The sequence below is a fragment of the Aphelocoma coerulescens genome, chromosome 5 (assembly GCF_041296385.1).
Source record: "Aphelocoma coerulescens isolate FSJ_1873_10779 chromosome 5, UR_Acoe_1.0, whole genome shotgun sequence".
NCBI classification, from domain to species: domain Eukaryota; kingdom Metazoa; phylum Chordata; class Aves; order Passeriformes; family Corvidae; genus Aphelocoma; species Aphelocoma coerulescens.
In genome coordinates, this window is record NC_091019.1 from 2,351,436 (window position 1) to 2,366,474 (window position 15,039).

Consider the following 15,039-nt stretch of genomic DNA (forward strand, 5'->3'; position numbering starts at 1 on the left):
TCGGGCTCATTATTTTTTCAGAGCCAGGAGCAGAAATAACTGACAGGGAGTGAATAATCCATGAGGCTTTGGCTGAGCAGCCGGAGCATCGTCAGGGAGCGGGGAAAGGAGAAGGAAAACACTTCAGTCACCCCAAAACCTAAGGGAATGTTCAAGGAGGAGGTCACTGATCCCACTCTGGCACTCGAGGGGAAATTTGGGATTCCCAATCCCCAGAAATTAAGGGGATCTCCTCACAGGGCACTGGGAAGTCCCCAGGATGCTCCCACCCCTTGGAAAGTCAGCTCTGGGGTCTCCTTCCTCACCTCCATCCCACCTTTCCATTTCCACGAGCTTGGGATGCTCCTGAAATAACTTGATGCCACTGCTGGATGCTCATCACGACCTCGTTAAATCGTCCAGCATTCCCATGGATGCAGAATAATTATGGATGGACCTGTAACGAGCTTGTCAGGAACTGACAAACCTGGTCTGGCTCCAAATGATCCCAGGGTCCTTCACCTTCCCTGAAAATGAAGGGTTTTTTTGGGAATTGCTGCATGGATAAGGTTTGGGAGCACCCCTCAGCCAGGGTTGTGGGAACGGGGAGCACATGGCACTGGTGTCCCCGTGTCACCCCACGGAGCAGCCCCAGCCCCGGGGCAGCTTCTCCAGTGTTGGAAGAACCAGGATGTGCTGGCTGCTGGCTGTCCTGCTGAGCTAAATATAGCAGGACCTTGCTGGAATGTGGCAGGGGAGAGGGGGTTTGGGGAGCAGCATTCCCTCAGGAGAGCAAGTATTGAGGGGTTTGTGGGGCTGGAATTCCCTCAGAATCACATACCAAGGTTTAGGAGGTAGGAATTCCCTCAGGAAAGGGGTTTTGAGGGGTGGAATTCCCTCAGGAGAGAGCAGGTACCAGGGTTTTGAGGGGCAGAATTCCCTCAGGAGAGCAGAAGGCACTGGGGGTTTAGAGGAGCAAAAGTCCCTTGGGAGCAGGTGCCAGGGGTTTAGGAGAGCAGAATTCCCCCAGGGGTTTGGAGGGCACAATTCCCTCACGAGAGAGAGCAGGTCCCAGGAGCTCGGGGGGGGGGGGGGCAGAATTCCCTCAGGAGAGAGCAGGTGCCCCTAAATCAGGCGGGATGAGCCCCTTTCCTGAGAGACAGCAACTGAGGGGAAAGTGGGAAGCGTGGGGAAGCTCCCATGCTGCAAATTCCCAAATTCAGGAGACACAAGCCCGGAGAGAGCGTTTATTCCCAAGATAAAATAAAGCCAACAGGGAACAAGCCGAGGTAGATGCTCCGGTGACCCGCCCGGCTCCCGGCACACATCGGGGTCACTCCAAGCCACCAGACCCCCGGGAATTCCTGAACCCCAATGCGAGCGAACCCCAGCATCCCACCGGGGATTGACAGGCAGGAAGTGCCCAAGATTCCCCCCTGGAGAAGCCCCTTCCCACAGCAGCCAGCAAGTGGAGCCCCTCAGAGCAGGCCCAGGGGCACAAGGACAGGGAATTTGGGGGTGTCCCTGGCTTTTGGGAGGGGGACCAGCACATCCCGGCCGGCAGCACAGCGGGAGGAGGATGCCGTAGCCCTGGGATTTGGGAACGATAGAGGCAGGATCCCATTCCGACGTCCTCGGGGTCAGACTTCGGGAGCAGCCAGCTGCAACGAGACCGGGAGGTGTTTTGGAAAAGGGGCAGGATTTGGGAGGACCCCCCCGCCTCTCTCCCCCAGCACCCACCACCCCCGGGGGTTTGGGATCTCCTCCCCATTCCCAGAGCGGAGGGGTGGATGTTCTCTGGGATGCTCCCTGGGGATTGGGGTGGGATGTTTTCCCAGGGAGGGGACGCTGATGGCAGCGGGATGGGGGTTGTCATCCCGGGAGCCATCCCAATCCCAATTCAGCTCCTCTCCAGGATATTCCTTGGATCACCTCGCTGTAGCTGGGAGGCTGAGGCAGCTCCGTCGGTGGCACAGCCAGATCCACCCGGGTGGCACTGGGGACGATCAGCATGGCCTGGGAAACACACCGGGATTATGGGAGACACCGGGATCAGGGGAGGAGGTTTTTGGGATCCATCCCTGCCACCCCCCCAGTCCTACCTCGTTGGAGCTGAGGCGCGTGGCCCGGCACCAGAAATTGGCGGTGGCCACAGCGATGCAGAATTCCAGGATGGTGAAGATGAGCAGCACGATGGAAATCCCGTTCCCTGCGAGCTCCAGGATGGGGAAAACCCCATCAGTACGCCCCGGAGGAGGAATCCCACCAAGGGCAGCCCGCATTCCAGGGCTCCCCCTTCCTCTCCCACTGCATTTCCGGCTCCAAGGTCTCCCTCCCAGCCCTCCATCCCGCCGTTTTTATGGCTCATGGATGCTTCCAGGGGGTGACTCATCTCCCGAGGTACCTGCCTAAAATAGGTCGCGCCGGCAGAGGAGAAACCACCACCCCACCACAGGGATTTGGGAAAGGGCACAGCACCCCGTGGGGGCTGGAGAGCAGGCCGGGGGGCTTCCCAAGGGCCGGAATTCCGGCTGGTGGGATTTTACCAGGACGAGATAGCTGTAGTAGTTGAAGCTGGAGCGGTAGAGCCCGTTGAGGTTGAGGTCCACGATGAAGGCCACGATTCCCAGGAGCGCGAAGATGGCACTGATGACGTTCATGGTCTGGCTGCCCTTCACCTGCAAGCACCCCGGAGGGGTTTTGGGGTGGGGTGGGGGGGGGGGGGAGGTGTGGCAGACCCCCCCCCCCAAAATCCCCGAGGGACACCCCGCCCACGCCACGGGATTGCTGCCGGTGTGCTCTCAGGAAAACTCACCGCGCATTCCGTGGGGCTCTTCTCGGCACCGATGGAGAGGCAGCCGGAGATGATGAACTGCAGCAGGAGAGAGGGGGATCAGCCAGCTCTGGGGGCACCCCAAACCTGCCCAGAGGTGGCACTAACGGGGCACAGGGGACACCCCCTGCTCTTGTTTTCCAGGCCTTGGGAGCGGCAGGTGCATCATTCCCGGTGGGCATCCCTTCCGATGGGTGTCCCACCTGCTGGCATCCCTCCCTGGAGGGATTCCCTTCCCCGGGGGCATCGTTCCCTGGTGGGATTCCCTTCCTGGTGGGCATCCCAGCCCCCTAGACATCCTTTCCCGGTGGGAATCCCTTCCCAGCAGGATCCCTTCCCGGCCCCCCGGCACGCACCGACACGCCGCCCAGGAAGGGGATCTCTCCGATGACGAAGACAGAGGTGTAGACGTTGGTGAGCGTGGTCAGGACGATCCCGAAGCCGATGTGCAGGAATCCCGTCATGATCTGGATGGTCTGGAAGAGCGGGAGGGGTGGGAATGGGGTCAACTCATTCCCCCCCCCCCCCCCCCCCGCCCACCCACAGAGCCACCCTGGGGATGCGGGAGGGGGATGCCTCAATCCCCAGAGCCTCTCCAGAGACACAGCATCTCCTGAAGGATCAGCGGGAATCCCCGGGAATGGGCTGAGGGGGGATTTTCCAAGAGTTTCCCCCCCAAACTCACCCCCATGACGCGGTTCTTGCCCTTGGGGAGGGTCTCTGCCGTGTACATGACGGCGCGGCTGCCCAGCCGGAGGCTCCCCATGCCCTGCATGAGGAGAGCGGGGGGGGGCACCGGGACCCCCCGGAGCAGCCCCGGTCCCCACCGGGGCCGCCCCCGCCCCACCCCGCCACGGCCCGCGCCCATTGGCTGAGCGCCGTGACGTCAGCGGCTGCGGCATCCCCCCCCACCCCTCCCCGGGGCACCGCCCAGCCCACGGGGGGACACGGGGGGACGGAGGGGACAGCCCCCCAAAGGCCAGGCAGGGCGGGATGTGAGGCTGCGTGGGGCCGGGGAGATGCTCCATAGGGCGGGGAGATGCTCCATGGGGCCGCGCGGCGTGGGGGGGAGATTCCCAGTGTTGTCGTCCCCCCCCCCCCCCCCATTCCGGGCAGGCGTGTTCCCGTAGGGAAAAGCGGCTCATCCCAAACCCACCCGGCAAGGGAGTTCAGGAAAATCGGGGTGCCAGCGCTCCCCCAAAAGTGTTCCCCCCGCCCCTCCTCATTGCCGCCCCTTCCAGCTCCGCGCCGTGTTTGCAGGAGCGCAGAAAGGAAAGAAAAAAATAAAAGGAGAGAAAAGAAAAAAAAAAAAACAAAAAACTCCCGCAGCGAATTCCTGGAAGAAAAATCCATCAAGGGCCATTAGGCTCCTGCGGCTCCTCCCCGCAGAGCCGGGGGCACGGACGGGGCGGGGGGGCCGCCCTCAGGACGCGGAGCTGGGCACTGCCCCAGGCACGATTTTCCCCGAATCTCCTTCCCCAGGCGGGGCTGGTCGTGAATATCCTCCTGGGTCTGCTCCCTGCTGCAGGGGGGGAGGAGCGGAGGGGATCCCCCGTACCGATCCCATCCCCTTTTCCCCGCAAACTGGCTTCGTTCCCCATTTTTAGGGCGTCCAGCCCCAAGGAGAAGGAGCCGAGAGCTTCAAGCAGAGGATTAAACCCGATATTAGGGAATAGCGAGGGGGACTGAGGGGGGCACACGATACCACCCTGCGCCCCAAAATTCATGGAGGACACCCCTGTACCCCATCTCGATCCAGACATTCTCCCGGCTCAGAATCCCTCAGGGAGAGATCCCGGCATGGGGTCCGCAGGGCACGGGAGACGCAGAGCCCGGCGCTCCAGGAGGGACTCCCCATTTCCCTGGGGCAGGAACAGCCTACGGGGAGGGAGAAGGGCCTGCCCCACGAGCCACGAGCCCTCGGGCCAAGGGGAGAACATTCCCGGGGTGGATGCCGTCCAGGAGAAAGGAGCGGAATTGGGGCTGGGGGTGTCACGCAGCTCAGTGCCCCCAGAAAACCCCTGGGGCTGGCAGGGCCCCCTCACCCCCACCCTACACCCATCCCCTTCAGGGACACACGGTGTCCCCATTCCTCACCTCCAGGGTGGTCCCGCAGCTCAGGAGGGGGGTGCTCCAGGTGGTATCCAGCCCGGTCAGCGCTGGTCACCCCAGAGTCAGCTCCCCACCGGCCACTCGGCTTCCCCGGACAGCGGCCAGCACCGGGAGCCACATGCGGCCACACGCGACAGAGGCTGGCAGGGAGAGCACAAGCACGGCTGTGACAGGGATTTGGGGACCTCCAAAGTCCTTCCCTCCATGCCCAGGGCGGAGGGACCCACCGGGGGTCACTGCCCCGTCTCCCCCCCCTCCAAACACCCCCTCACCCAGAGCATCCTGTGCAGAGGTTGGGGCTGCAAGGAGCAGCACAAAGCACGTTCCCCCGAGAGCCTCCATCAGGATAGGGATGGGAAAACAGGTAGGAGCCTCCCCAGCCACGGCTTTAACAGCTGGGAGGAGGGTGGTGGCCGCCGGTCTCCCAGTGGGAAGCTGGGTGGGGCGGGCCTGCCCCTTGCACCCACCTGGGGCTCGTTTCCAGAATCTCCCAAGGATTTGATCCTGGCTGCCCGTCCCACCTTTCCCAGCGGAAAGAGTCCCTGAGGAGGGCGAGCCCTGCTCCATAGCAACCAAACCACGCGTGTGTGACCCGCAGCATTCCCATCCCGGATCCACACCCAGCACGTGCCAGCTGTTGGGAAGGAAGGAGCCCTGTCCCAGTCCAGACTCAGCCCAGTTCTTTGGGGAAGTGCTGATTTATTTAAAACAGAGCATCCTCAGGAGTATCTGAGCTGCCAAGAGGAGCCTCATCCGTCTCAGAGGAGCTCCTCGGAGATGGGGGAACTCCAGCTCCCTTTGCCTCTGGAGGATCTTCTCCGACTCCGAGCACGGGGTGTTGTTCCCACTTGGCAGCCCCGCAGGATCCTGGCAGCCGTGCGCTGGGCACCGGCGCCTCGGGGACACTTCCTGCTGTGCCACTTGCTGCTGGGAACTCTTCACCGGAGCAGGCCGGGCTCCCAGTTTGACTTCCAGGCTCTTCTTGGCCACGTGCATCCTCAGGGCTGAGCGGGTCCCGCTGATATCCGCGGATCCGAGGGAGCTCGGAGAGCAGGCCCGGGCATCTTCTCCGTCCGGAGTCTGGCAGCTCCCGCTGAGGCTCTCGGAGCATGGCAGGGTCTCGGAGGAATGGGGTGACGCTTCCCGCTGCACCAGTTGCTCCTGGGAGCACCTCACTGGAACGGGCTGGGCTCTCAGCTTGACTTCCAGGTTCTTCTTGGCTACGTGCATCCTCAAGGACGAGCAGTTCCTCCTCACGCCCGCAGCTCCAAGGGAGCAGCAGGATCCGTCCACGGGGTCCTCTCCATCCGGAGTCCGGCAGCTCTCGCTGAGGCTCCGGGAAGGATGGAGGCTCCCGGAGGAGCTGGAGGAGGCACAGCAGGGCAGGCGGCCGCGCTCCAGCAGCTGCTCCAGGTCCTTCCAGGACAGCTGCCACATCTCCGAGTCCCGCGGGAAGGACACCCCGGGCCACAGCGGCGTCACCAGGTCCTGCAGCTCCCGGGCCGCCGTCGCGCAGGCGGCGCAGCCGGGGCCGCAGCCGCACGGGATGTACGGGGCGCTCCCGGGGGCAGCCGCGCCGTGCGGAGGGGTCTCCTCAGCCGGGGGGGAGCCGGGAGCCCCTGGGGCTGCTCGGCCGCGCCGGGACCCCCCGGCCCGGCTGCCGGGGCGCTTCCGTGCCTTCCAAACGCGGGTGGCCAGCAGGACGGCCGTAGTGGCCACCAGCAGGACAAGCGCGGGGAGCAGGACGCTCATGGCTTCACCCACGTCCCATCGTGGCCGCACTGGGAGCCGGGGCTGGTGGCACGTGTCCTGTGGAGACACCGCGCTGATGTCACAGTGCTGCGGGCGGGGACACCTGTGTGACGTCACAGCCCCGGGCACCCCGGCGCTCACCCCTTTTGTGACGTCACGGCCGCGGGTCACCCATCCCGAATCCAAATACGAACTCCCTCCCTATAAAAGCAGTACACAGCACAAAGGCTGGGAGCACATCCAGGCCGCTTTCAGCACCTCCTGACGCCGCTGAGGGACCTTCGGGACCCTCGGGGGGCTCCCCCCGCCAGCAACCCCTGCCCGCTGCGGGGGTGGGAATGGGATGCGCCGCGTTTCCCTCCGGAACTAACGTTCCCGCCGCGTTTCCCGGCCGGACCACGGGCGGGACGTGTTTGGGGACGGACCAATGGCGGCGCCCTTGCGGCACTTCCGGCGTGTCCCGGCGATGTGGCGATGGCGGCTCCCGGGGCCGCTCCGGGCCGGGGGAGGTCAGGGGGCCCCGCCCGCGCTCCGAGGGGCCGCCCGTGCTTTGTGGGCGGTTCAGAAGGCCGGGGGACCTTCCCGGGCGACTGGGGCTCGGGGTGGGGCTCGGAAGGGCTGACACCGGGGAGGTACCAAGGGCTTGGCGGGACCCCCGGCTGGGCTGTGGTGGCCTGGGGGAATCTTGAGACCGGGAAGGGAAGGCCCCGCGGGGTCCCTCCTCCCCTCCCGGCGCTGCCCGACCCCCCCCATCCCGCCCAAAGCCGTGACCCCCCCGCTCTGTCCCGCAGGTCCCGGCGGCGTCGCGGTTCCCCGGGCGGGGCTCAAGAAGTTGGCGCTGCCCCCGGATTACAGCGGTGAGGGGGATGGAGGGCGGGAGAACCCCGCGAGGAGTGGCGGGGACGCCCGCCAGTCTGTTCCCCGAGATCCCGGTGATCCTGGTGTTCCCCGGCAGGGATCACCTTCCCGGAGAAGCCGAAGCTGAAGTTCATGGACAAGGTGCCGGCGGTGCCCAAGGTCCGACGGGAGCCGCGGCGGCTCCGTGACATCCGTGGCCCGTCCCAGGTGGCCACCGACTTCACCCAGGGCCAGTACGGGATCCTGGTGAGCAGGAACGGACCGAGGGGGAGCATTCCAGAGGCTGGGATCGCGTGTTCCCGGGCAGGACATGGGACCCTCCCTGCACTGAGGGTTCCTGAGCTGTCCCCGCCTTGTCCCCCCGCAGGCTTTGGGCGGGGGTTACCTGCACTGGGGCCACTTCGAGATGATCCGCCTGACCATCGGCCGCAGCATCGACCCCAAGTCCATGTTCGCCGTGTGGCGCGTGCCCGGCCCCTACAAGTCGGTGACACGGAAAAGTCTGGGACACCGGATGGGCGGCGGGAAGGGCCCCATCGACCACTACGTGACGGCGGTGAAGAGCGGGAGGCTGGTGGTGGAGGTGGGCGGGCACTGCGAGTTCGAGGAGGTCAGGCCCTTCCTGGCCCAGGTGGCCCAAAAACTGCCCTTCCCGGCCATCCCCGTCAGCCGGGAGAGCCTCCAGGAGATGCGGCGGGAAGAGGAGGAGAAGAGGCTCAACAACCAAAATCCCTGGACTTTCGAGCGCGTGGTGGCCTCCAACATGTTGGGGATGAGGAAGTACCTGAGCCCCTACGACCTGCGGCTCAAGGGACGTTACTGGGGCAAGTTCTTCCTGAGGCACAGGGTGTGAGGAGCAGCCGGATTGGATTCCTTTGGGAATTAAACTCTTCCACAAGAGCCTAGTGTGGGTTTGGGAGCTGGGAGCGTCCTGAGGGATACATGGATCAGGCTTTGAGGGATGAGGATCTTTATCCCAAAGTGGGGTTTGGAGCTGGGAGCATCCTGAGGGATCCACGGGTCAGGTTGGAGCCACGAGGCAGAGTGTTGGGTGAGCTCTTTATTGAGGAGGAAGGCTCCAGCATGGGTGGCTGCACATCCAAGGAGCACCAAGCACAGGGAGAGGCTCCTCCGGCCGCCCCGGCAAGGCAGAGCCCTGTGTCCCCCCCCCGAGAGGGACACGGCCCCCCCGGCCGCTCCGTGCCACCGAGGAGGGGCTGCTTGTCACAGCGGCCACCGACTGTCACCCGAGTGGAGGAGGAGGAGGAGCGAGGGGACCTTGGCGCTGGGAGGGGAGGGGGGAGCACGGCAGGTGGGCTCCACTCCTCCAGGGACACGTGGGATGTCCTCGGGGCTCCGGGGATCAGGGCATGGCCGGGGTCTCTCCGATGGATCATCCAGGCAGGGGGCAGGAGGGGGGAAAGGCCACCTGTGACAGGGAGGAAGATGAGGTGACACTCAGGAAGGGGACGTGGCACCATTCCCATCCCTTCCCAGCGTGGCAGCCCGAACCCACTCCCTGGCATTGGGGGGCACCAGGGACCCCCTGTGCCACCCCCAGCCCTGTCCCTGTCACCTGGAGGGCAGCGGGCGGGGGGCTCAGGCGAAGATGCTCCCGATGCTGGCTGCCAGGATGATGGCGAGGATGATGCAGCACAACATGATCAGGATCTTCTTCTGCTCGGGGAGACAGGGACTGTGAGGCAGGGACACGGCTGGGGAGGGGGACAGGGGAAGGGAATGGGCTGGGGAGAGGGACGGGGGATAAGGATGGGGCTGGGGAGGGGGACAAGGAATGGGGAGGGGGACAACAAGGACAGGGGCTGTGCAGGGTGGAGAAAGGACAGATAAGGCAAGGGATAAGGACAGGGGCTGGGGAGGGGACAGGGAAGGTGGCAGGGCAGGTGTGAGCTGGTTCTGTGTAGCACAGGGAGGTGACAGTGCCAGCGTGCCCTGGGACAGGTGACCGAATGCTGTGACTTACCCAAAAACTTGGGGGGGGGGGGGTCTGGGCAGGGGCTGGGGGTTGGGGGTGTCCTCCAGCACCGGGAAACGGAGCCGGTCCAGCCCCCAAATCCCCGGACAGCGGGAGCCGAACCGGAGCAGCACCGGCGGCTTTGTGCGTTGCCAGTGCTGGCATGGAGAGGAGACGCGGGGCGGGATCAGCGGGATTTTATTCCAACGGGAGTTAAATATCCACGATCAACACATCCTCCCACCCGGACATCAAAGCCAAGAGGGGACGGGGACCCCCGACAGCTCCGTCTGTCACAGCACTGTGACAGCAAACCACGCTGGTGCCACCAAACGCCGTGTCCTGTCCCTATTCCCGCCCTCATTCCAGTGGGATGCCCGCGCGGGTGAGCGTCCGGCCCTCAGATTTGTGTCCTTGTCACCCCCTTGCCGGGGCTGTGGCTGGAGGGGACGCGGGGGCAGATCCCAGGGAGCAGCAGGACGGGTGGTGTTGGAGCCTGCGGCAGGAGCCGGGACACAGAGGGCTGGGAGCAGCAGGTCCGGGAGAAACAGGGAGAGGAGGGGTCCAGGATCGGTGCCGGGGAGGGTCCCGCCGGGAGGTGACATCGCTGGGATGGTCAGGAGCGTCTGGAGGAGGGAAAGGGGAGCTGGAAGAGCCGGCGGGGAAGGGGGCCGGGACTGCCGCGGGAAGGAGGGAGCAGGGATGGCGGATGTGGGGAAGAGCCAAAATCCAGGGCCTTGAGCAACACGGACCCGCAAGCAACGCAGAGCCTCGAGCAACACAGACCCTCAAGCACTGCAGACCCCAAAAAATGCGGACCCCAAACAGCGCAGACCCCTGAGCACCAGAGACCCCTGAACATCACAGACACCCGAGCACTGCAGACCCCCAAAAAACACAGACCTCAGAGCACCATGGACCCCCAAACTCTGCAGACCCCCAAAAAATGCAGACCCCCAGCACCACAGACCCGAGATTGCCGAGCCCAGAACCCCCCACCCCCAGCCCCGTGACAGCCCCAAATCCCAAAGCACTGGAGCCCCCCAAGCAGGAGATGACGCTGGGATCCCCCAGGGCTCCGTGTCCCCGCAGTGGGGGTCCCCTGCCCCCCAACACTTACAGACCCCCGCCCCAGGGGCTATTTCATGTTCAGCCCCACCGAGAGTCCAATGATGAGGGCAACTGTCCCCAGCAAGAGCACGGCCACTGCCACCAAAATCAGCAGCTTCTAGGGGGACAGGGGCGAGTTGGGGCTGATGACACCTGTCCCGTGTGGGGGGGACACGAGGGCACCGAGAGGCCCCAAAGAACAAGAGGTGCTGCAAAGCCCTGGGGATGGGGCAGGAGGGGCTGAGCCCTCAGCAGCTCATCACACCTGAGGGTGGGAGGGGGCTCAGGGGTGGCAGTGGGACAGAGAGGGACAGGGCTGCCAGCCCCCCATGGGGTCACTGGGGGGAGGTGGGAGTTACTGGGGTCAGCTGGGGGATATGAGGGGTGGCTGAGGAGGGACAGGAGGTGACTGAGGGACAGAAAGGGATCTCAGGGCTGCTGGAGGATACGGGGGGTGCCGGGAACACTGTGAGATGTGAAGGCACTCTGAGGGCCAGAGGGGGACACTGGGGGTTACAGAGGGGACACTGGGGGCTGTGGAGGGGACCCGGGGCCGTCGGTCTGTCTCACCCTCCTGGCCTCGCTTTGGTACTTCACAGCCTTTTTGGTGTCGGCCACAGCCCGTTCCACGAATCCGACGGACTGGTCCATGTTGTTCTCTATGCGGTCGATCATGGCTCCCTACGGAGCACCCGGGAGACACAGAGACGGGGGGGGGGACACTGAGAGCACCCCGGGGTGCTGGCACCCACCCACCCGGCGTGCCCTGCCCCGGCACTGGATTGTCTCCGTGCAGTGGTCACCATCCCACCCCACATTGCTGCATGCCTGGATCCCCCTGGGCAGGTCCCTGGGCCACTCCGTGGTCCTGTGCATGTCCCCGTGACCCCATACCCAGGTCCCTGCGTGTCCCCCCGTACCTGGTTCTCCACCAGCATGGCGATGTCCACAAACATGTCATGGAGCTCCTTGATGCTGCTCTCCAGGCGCACGATGTCCTTGTGCCGCCCCTCGATCTCGCTCAGCGCCTGCTTCGAGATCTGCGAGTCCATGATCTGCAGGGACAGGGCGATGTCAGCGGGGAGGCCTGGCCCTGAGACACCCCCCCGCCCCGTGTCCCCTGGTGTCCCCCACCCTCCCGTGTCAGGGCTCACCCCCGAGGTGAAGATGGAGGGATTCCCGCTCTCCAGCATCTCCTCCAGCTCCTCGTCCGTCGTGTTCTTGCCGGCTGCGGGCACGTGGGAAGGGGTGGGAACAGGCCCCGCCCAGTCCGGGTTAAGGGGTGGGCTCTGTACAGTCTGGCTCCACCCACTTAACCAAATTTGGTCAAGGGGGTGGGGATCTGGGGGATTGGCCCCACCCACGTCATGAAATGGGCGGGGTTTGTTGCCAGGCCCTGCCCACCCCGCCCGCGGGTCGTGGTCACGCACTGATTTCCAGCTGGCGCTGGATGCGGCCCTTGCTGCGCTCCCGGAAATCCACCTGCGCCTCGTTGTACTTGGTCATGACGTCCACGAACTTGCGGGACAGCACCGAGTGCTGGGGACACGGACAGGGACGTGAGGTCAGGGACAGGCACTTGGGGATGGGACACCCCAGGGGGACTGGACCCGGTGCTGGGAACGGGGACACGGAACACCCCAGGCACGGCATGTCCCCATTGTCACAGGGGACAGGAGCGAGGACACAGGTGTGACACTGCCCAGGGGACAAGAGGAGGTGCTGGGGATGGGGACGGGAAGTCAGCCCAGTGACACGGCGTGTTCCTGATCCCAGGATGGACAGGACAAAGCGCTGGGAGAGGGGACAGTGGCGTGAGAGCCAGGGGACCCAGGATGTGGCATGTCCCAGCATGGGGGGACAGCACAGAGTGTTGGGGATGGGGCAGAGGAACATGAAGCCTGGGATCACAAGGTGCTGCTGGGGATAGAGTTGGGAGACTTGGGGACACCTTATCACCGTGGGGGACGGGGTGGGACCTGGGGATGCCGGATGTGCAACGGAGCTCACCTGGGACTTGCGTATCCGGAGGTCGGCGGAGGATCGTGCCTCGTCCTGCTCAATGTTCCTCTCCATACCTGGAGAAAGCCAGACCCCAACCCCTCAGGAACCTTCCCCACTGCCAGCCCCTGTGATCCCAGCGTCCCAGAGGGACAGGGCCACTCACTCTTCAGCTTGTTACGGACACTGTTGGCCATTTTCTTGATCTCTGCCGTCAGCTGCTCCAGGTCATCTTTGGTCTCTGTGGGATCACGGGTGTGAGCCACCATGGGAATGTCCCCAGGGAGGGTCCCCGTGAGCAGGGGACGGTGTGGGGACACTCACTCTGCTCTGGGATGGGGGCTGAGAGAATGATGCTGTAGAGCTTCTTGGCTTCCTCCACATTCTCCGAGATCTTGTCGATGTTCTGCCGGGTCTCCTCGATCTGGGAGGATTTTGGGAGGAGGGTTAGGAGGCAGCCCTGCCCTGCCCAGCCCTGCTCCCAGCCCTCCCTCACCTCCGAGAAGAACTCATCCATGAATGCCGTGTTGTCCACGGCGATCTCCAGCTCCTCCTCATCGTCCGCATCCTGCTTCTGTTGGGACACAGCGCTCAGGGGGGACCCTGTGCCCTGCCAGCGCCCCCCGGGGGCCCCCCCGGCAGTGACAGAGACACGGGGGGAGTAGCCATGGGGATGTGGTGGCACAGGAGGGGACATCTGCAGCGGGGAAGAGCCGGGGGGGCCGAGCCCAGCTCACATCTGGCCACGCAAGGCCGGGAATTAAGGGATTGCTGGGCTTGGCCAGAGGGAGCGGACAGGGACAGCAATGGGACGGGGATGGGACAGGGTTTATGTCCTCAACTGTGGCCCCACAGCAGGTCTGGGGCAGCCCTGGGGGGGCAAAAAGGTGGCTGGTGCCCCACACTCTGGTGTCGTGCCCAGGCCCTCACCCACACGCTCCCTAATCCAGCCCTTCCCAAAACTCAGTCCCAGCCCCTCTGCCTCCCCTCACCCCCTGAGCCCCACCAGCACCCCGGGGGTGTTGTTGGGGTGTCCTGGGGAGGGGGACAGACCCCAGGTTGGGACTCCCCACCCCCCTCCTCCTGCTGCTGGAGTAAAAATAAAATTAATCCCTTCGCTCCCCCGTGAGGGCTTTATCTGATGGCTCCATAATCCCGGTAAATCCCTGCCAAGCCTCCCTGCCACGGCTGGGGGCCCGGCCGCGAGTTGGGGGGCTGCTGGGACACCCCCCAATCCATGGGGAGCCGATGCTGGGGAGCAGAGGGAGACAGGGGGGAAGTGGGGCCTCACGGCGGAGAAGGAAAAAGGGAGAAGGAAGCAGCGCTGGTGGCGGGAACGTGGGGAAGTGTGGGGTGCCGGATGGGGTGCGGGCACCCCAAACTCACTGCCATGCCCCCACAGAACGGACGCCCCCCCCATACCCCCTGGTGTCCCCCCCTTGCACCCCACAGCGTGGGGGAGACCGGATTCGGCTGGGGGCATCACGGCACCCCAAAACACCCACCGTACCCCCAAACCGCACGGGGATGACCTCCCCCCAGTCCCTCCCACCCACCACCCCCGTTGGAGGGAGGCTCGGGGTCGCCCAGCTGCCATGGGGTGACCCCCGTGACACCCCCACGCACCGCGGGGTGGGGTCTCAGTGCCACCCACCCCCGGTGTCCCCGCCCACCATGGACTGGGGTGTCCCCGAGACCCCAACCCACCATGGCATGGGGCCTGAGGTCCCCCCCATCCCCGTGACACCCCCGCGCACCGTGGGGTGGCATTTCGGTGACATCCACCCCATGACGTCCCCGTCCGCCACAGACTTGGTTTTTGGGGTCCCCTCTCCCCGTGACGCCCTCACCCACCATAGGGTGGGATCTCGAGGACCCCCATCGCGGTGCCACCCTTTTCCTGAGGGGCCCCCTGCGGGTGTCTGTCCCCTGTCCTCCCCTCGCCACGCCGGGGGTCCCTCACCGCCTTGAGCTGCTCCAGCCGGTCCTTCATGGTGCCCCCAAGGGCTGGGGGGGCGCGGGGGGGTCCCCGTCCTCGCCCAGCGCAGGGATGGGGGGTGTCACCCTCGGTCCTCGCCGCTCGGCCAGGCCTCCTACATCCAGGCGAGGTGGCGGATGGCCCTGTCCCCTGTGCCTGTCCCCAAGCCCGGGGCTGTCCCTGCGCTAATCCCCAGTGACGGGCACAAGGAAGGCGCCCGAGGGGAGGGACGAGGTGGAGCCACCCCTTCACCTGGGACACCCGGACCCGCCGGAGGCGGCAGCTGGGGGTGGCCCCCGGACCCCTCGGGGGGTGGCAGAGGTGGGGGACGATGTGGGCTCGGAGGCCATGAGGAAGCTGGTCCCCCACGGGGGTCACACGGTGAGGACGTGTCACCCCCTCCCTGCCACGTGTGGCTGCGGCGGGAGGACGGCTGGGGAC

At 65.2% G+C, this 15,039-nt stretch overlaps 4 protein-coding genes across 8 annotated transcripts; 1 reads left to right on the top strand and 3 right to left on the bottom strand.

Annotated features, from left to right (window-relative positions):
• Positions 1–1,218: 1,218 nt before the first annotated feature.
• Positions 1,219–5,543, bottom strand: LOC138111094 (membrane-spanning 4-domains subfamily A member 12-like). Of its 3 annotated transcripts, XM_069016308.1 has the most exons (8): positions 5,392–5,543; positions 4,910–5,064; positions 3,169–3,288; positions 2,795–2,851; positions 2,526–2,657; positions 2,082–2,188; positions 1,912–1,995; positions 1,219–1,640 (listed from the first exon to the last, which is right to left on the bottom strand). In XM_069016308.1, the coding sequence occupies exons 1-8, from the start codon at positions 5,529–5,531 to the stop codon at positions 1,620–1,622; spliced, it is 816 nt and encodes a 271-aa protein (XP_068872409.1). In that variant the 5' UTR covers positions 5,532–5,543; the 3' UTR covers positions 1,219–1,619. The 3 variants fall into 3 exon arrangements, 2 of the variants coding, with proteins under 2 accessions (XP_068872409.1, XP_068872408.1); XM_069016307.1 differs by lacking the exons at positions 4,910–5,064; positions 5,392–5,543 and adding an exon at positions 3,498–3,602 and having other exon boundaries at positions 2,082–2,195; XR_011151247.1 differs by lacking the exons at positions 4,910–5,064; positions 5,392–5,543 and adding an exon at positions 3,498–3,651 and having other exon boundaries at positions 1,627–1,640.
• Positions 5,544–5,623: 80 nt separating this feature from the next.
• On the bottom strand, positions 5,624–6,827 carry LOC138111093 (uncharacterized). Its single transcript, XM_069016306.1, has 2 exons — positions 6,818–6,827; positions 5,624–6,733 (listed from the first exon to the last, which is right to left on the bottom strand). Exon 2 carries the CDS (start codon positions 6,674–6,676, stop codon positions 5,624–5,626), a length of 1,053 nt encoding a protein of 350 aa, XP_068872407.1. The 5' UTR covers positions 6,677–6,733; positions 6,818–6,827.
• Positions 6,828–7,019: 192 nt separating this feature from the next.
• MRPL16 (mitochondrial ribosomal protein L16) lies at positions 7,020–8,434 on the top strand. The gene is given in 4 exon segments (XM_069018783.1): positions 7,020–7,185; positions 7,468–7,533; positions 7,632–7,780; positions 7,902–8,434. Coding segments are annotated over 4 exon segments (867 nt in total). The 3' UTR covers positions 8,388–8,434.
• Positions 8,435–8,668: 234 nt separating this feature from the next.
• STX3 (syntaxin 3) lies at positions 8,669–14,793 on the bottom strand. Of its 3 annotated transcripts, none has more exons than XM_069018786.1 (11): positions 14,584–14,793; positions 13,117–13,194; positions 12,945–13,044; positions 12,787–12,861; positions 12,630–12,697; positions 12,050–12,158; positions 11,774–11,847; positions 11,540–11,674; positions 11,190–11,300; positions 9,111–9,211; positions 8,669–8,963 (listed from the first exon to the last, which is right to left on the bottom strand). In XM_069018786.1, exons 1-10 carry the CDS (start codon positions 14,611–14,613, stop codon positions 9,134–9,136), a joined length of 858 nt encoding a protein of 285 aa, XP_068874887.1. In that variant the 5' UTR covers positions 14,614–14,793; the 3' UTR covers positions 8,669–8,963; positions 9,111–9,133. The 3 variants fall into 3 exon arrangements, with proteins under 3 accessions (XP_068874887.1, XP_068874885.1, XP_068874886.1); XM_069018785.1 differs by lacking the exons at positions 8,669–8,963; positions 9,111–9,211 and adding exons at positions 10,060–10,135; positions 10,630–10,737; XM_069018784.1 differs by lacking the exons at positions 8,669–8,963; positions 9,111–9,211 and adding an exon at positions 9,691–10,135.
• Positions 14,794–15,039: the final 246 nt, after the last annotated feature.

Coding starts and splice junctions, on each gene's coding strand:
- LOC138111094 (XM_069016308.1), bottom strand. CDS start 5,531: ATGGGAATGCTGCGGGTCACACACGCGTGGTTTGGTTGCTATGGAGCA. Junction 3,289..4,909: donor GCTGCGGGACCACCCTGGAG/GTGAGGAATGGG, acceptor CCGCTCTTCCAG/ACCATCCAGATCATGACGGG. Junction 2,852..3,168: donor CCTTCCTGGGCGGCGTGTCG/GTGCGTGCCGGG, acceptor CTCCTGCTGCAG/TTCATCATCTCCGGCTGCCT.
- LOC138111093 (XM_069016306.1), bottom strand. CDS start 6,676: ATGAGCGTCCTGCTCCCCGCGCTTGTCCTGCTGGTGGCCACTACGGCC.
- STX3 (XM_069018784.1), bottom strand. CDS start 14,613: ATGAAGGACCGGCTGGAGCAGCTCAAGGCG. Junction 11,675..11,773: donor CCTCCATCTTCACCTCGGGG/GTGAGCCCTGAC, acceptor CTGTCCCTGCAG/ATCATGGACTCGCAGATCTC. Junction 11,301..11,539: donor CCATGCTGGTGGAGAACCAG/GTACGGGGGGAC, acceptor GGTGCTCCGTAG/GGAGCCATGATCGACCGCAT.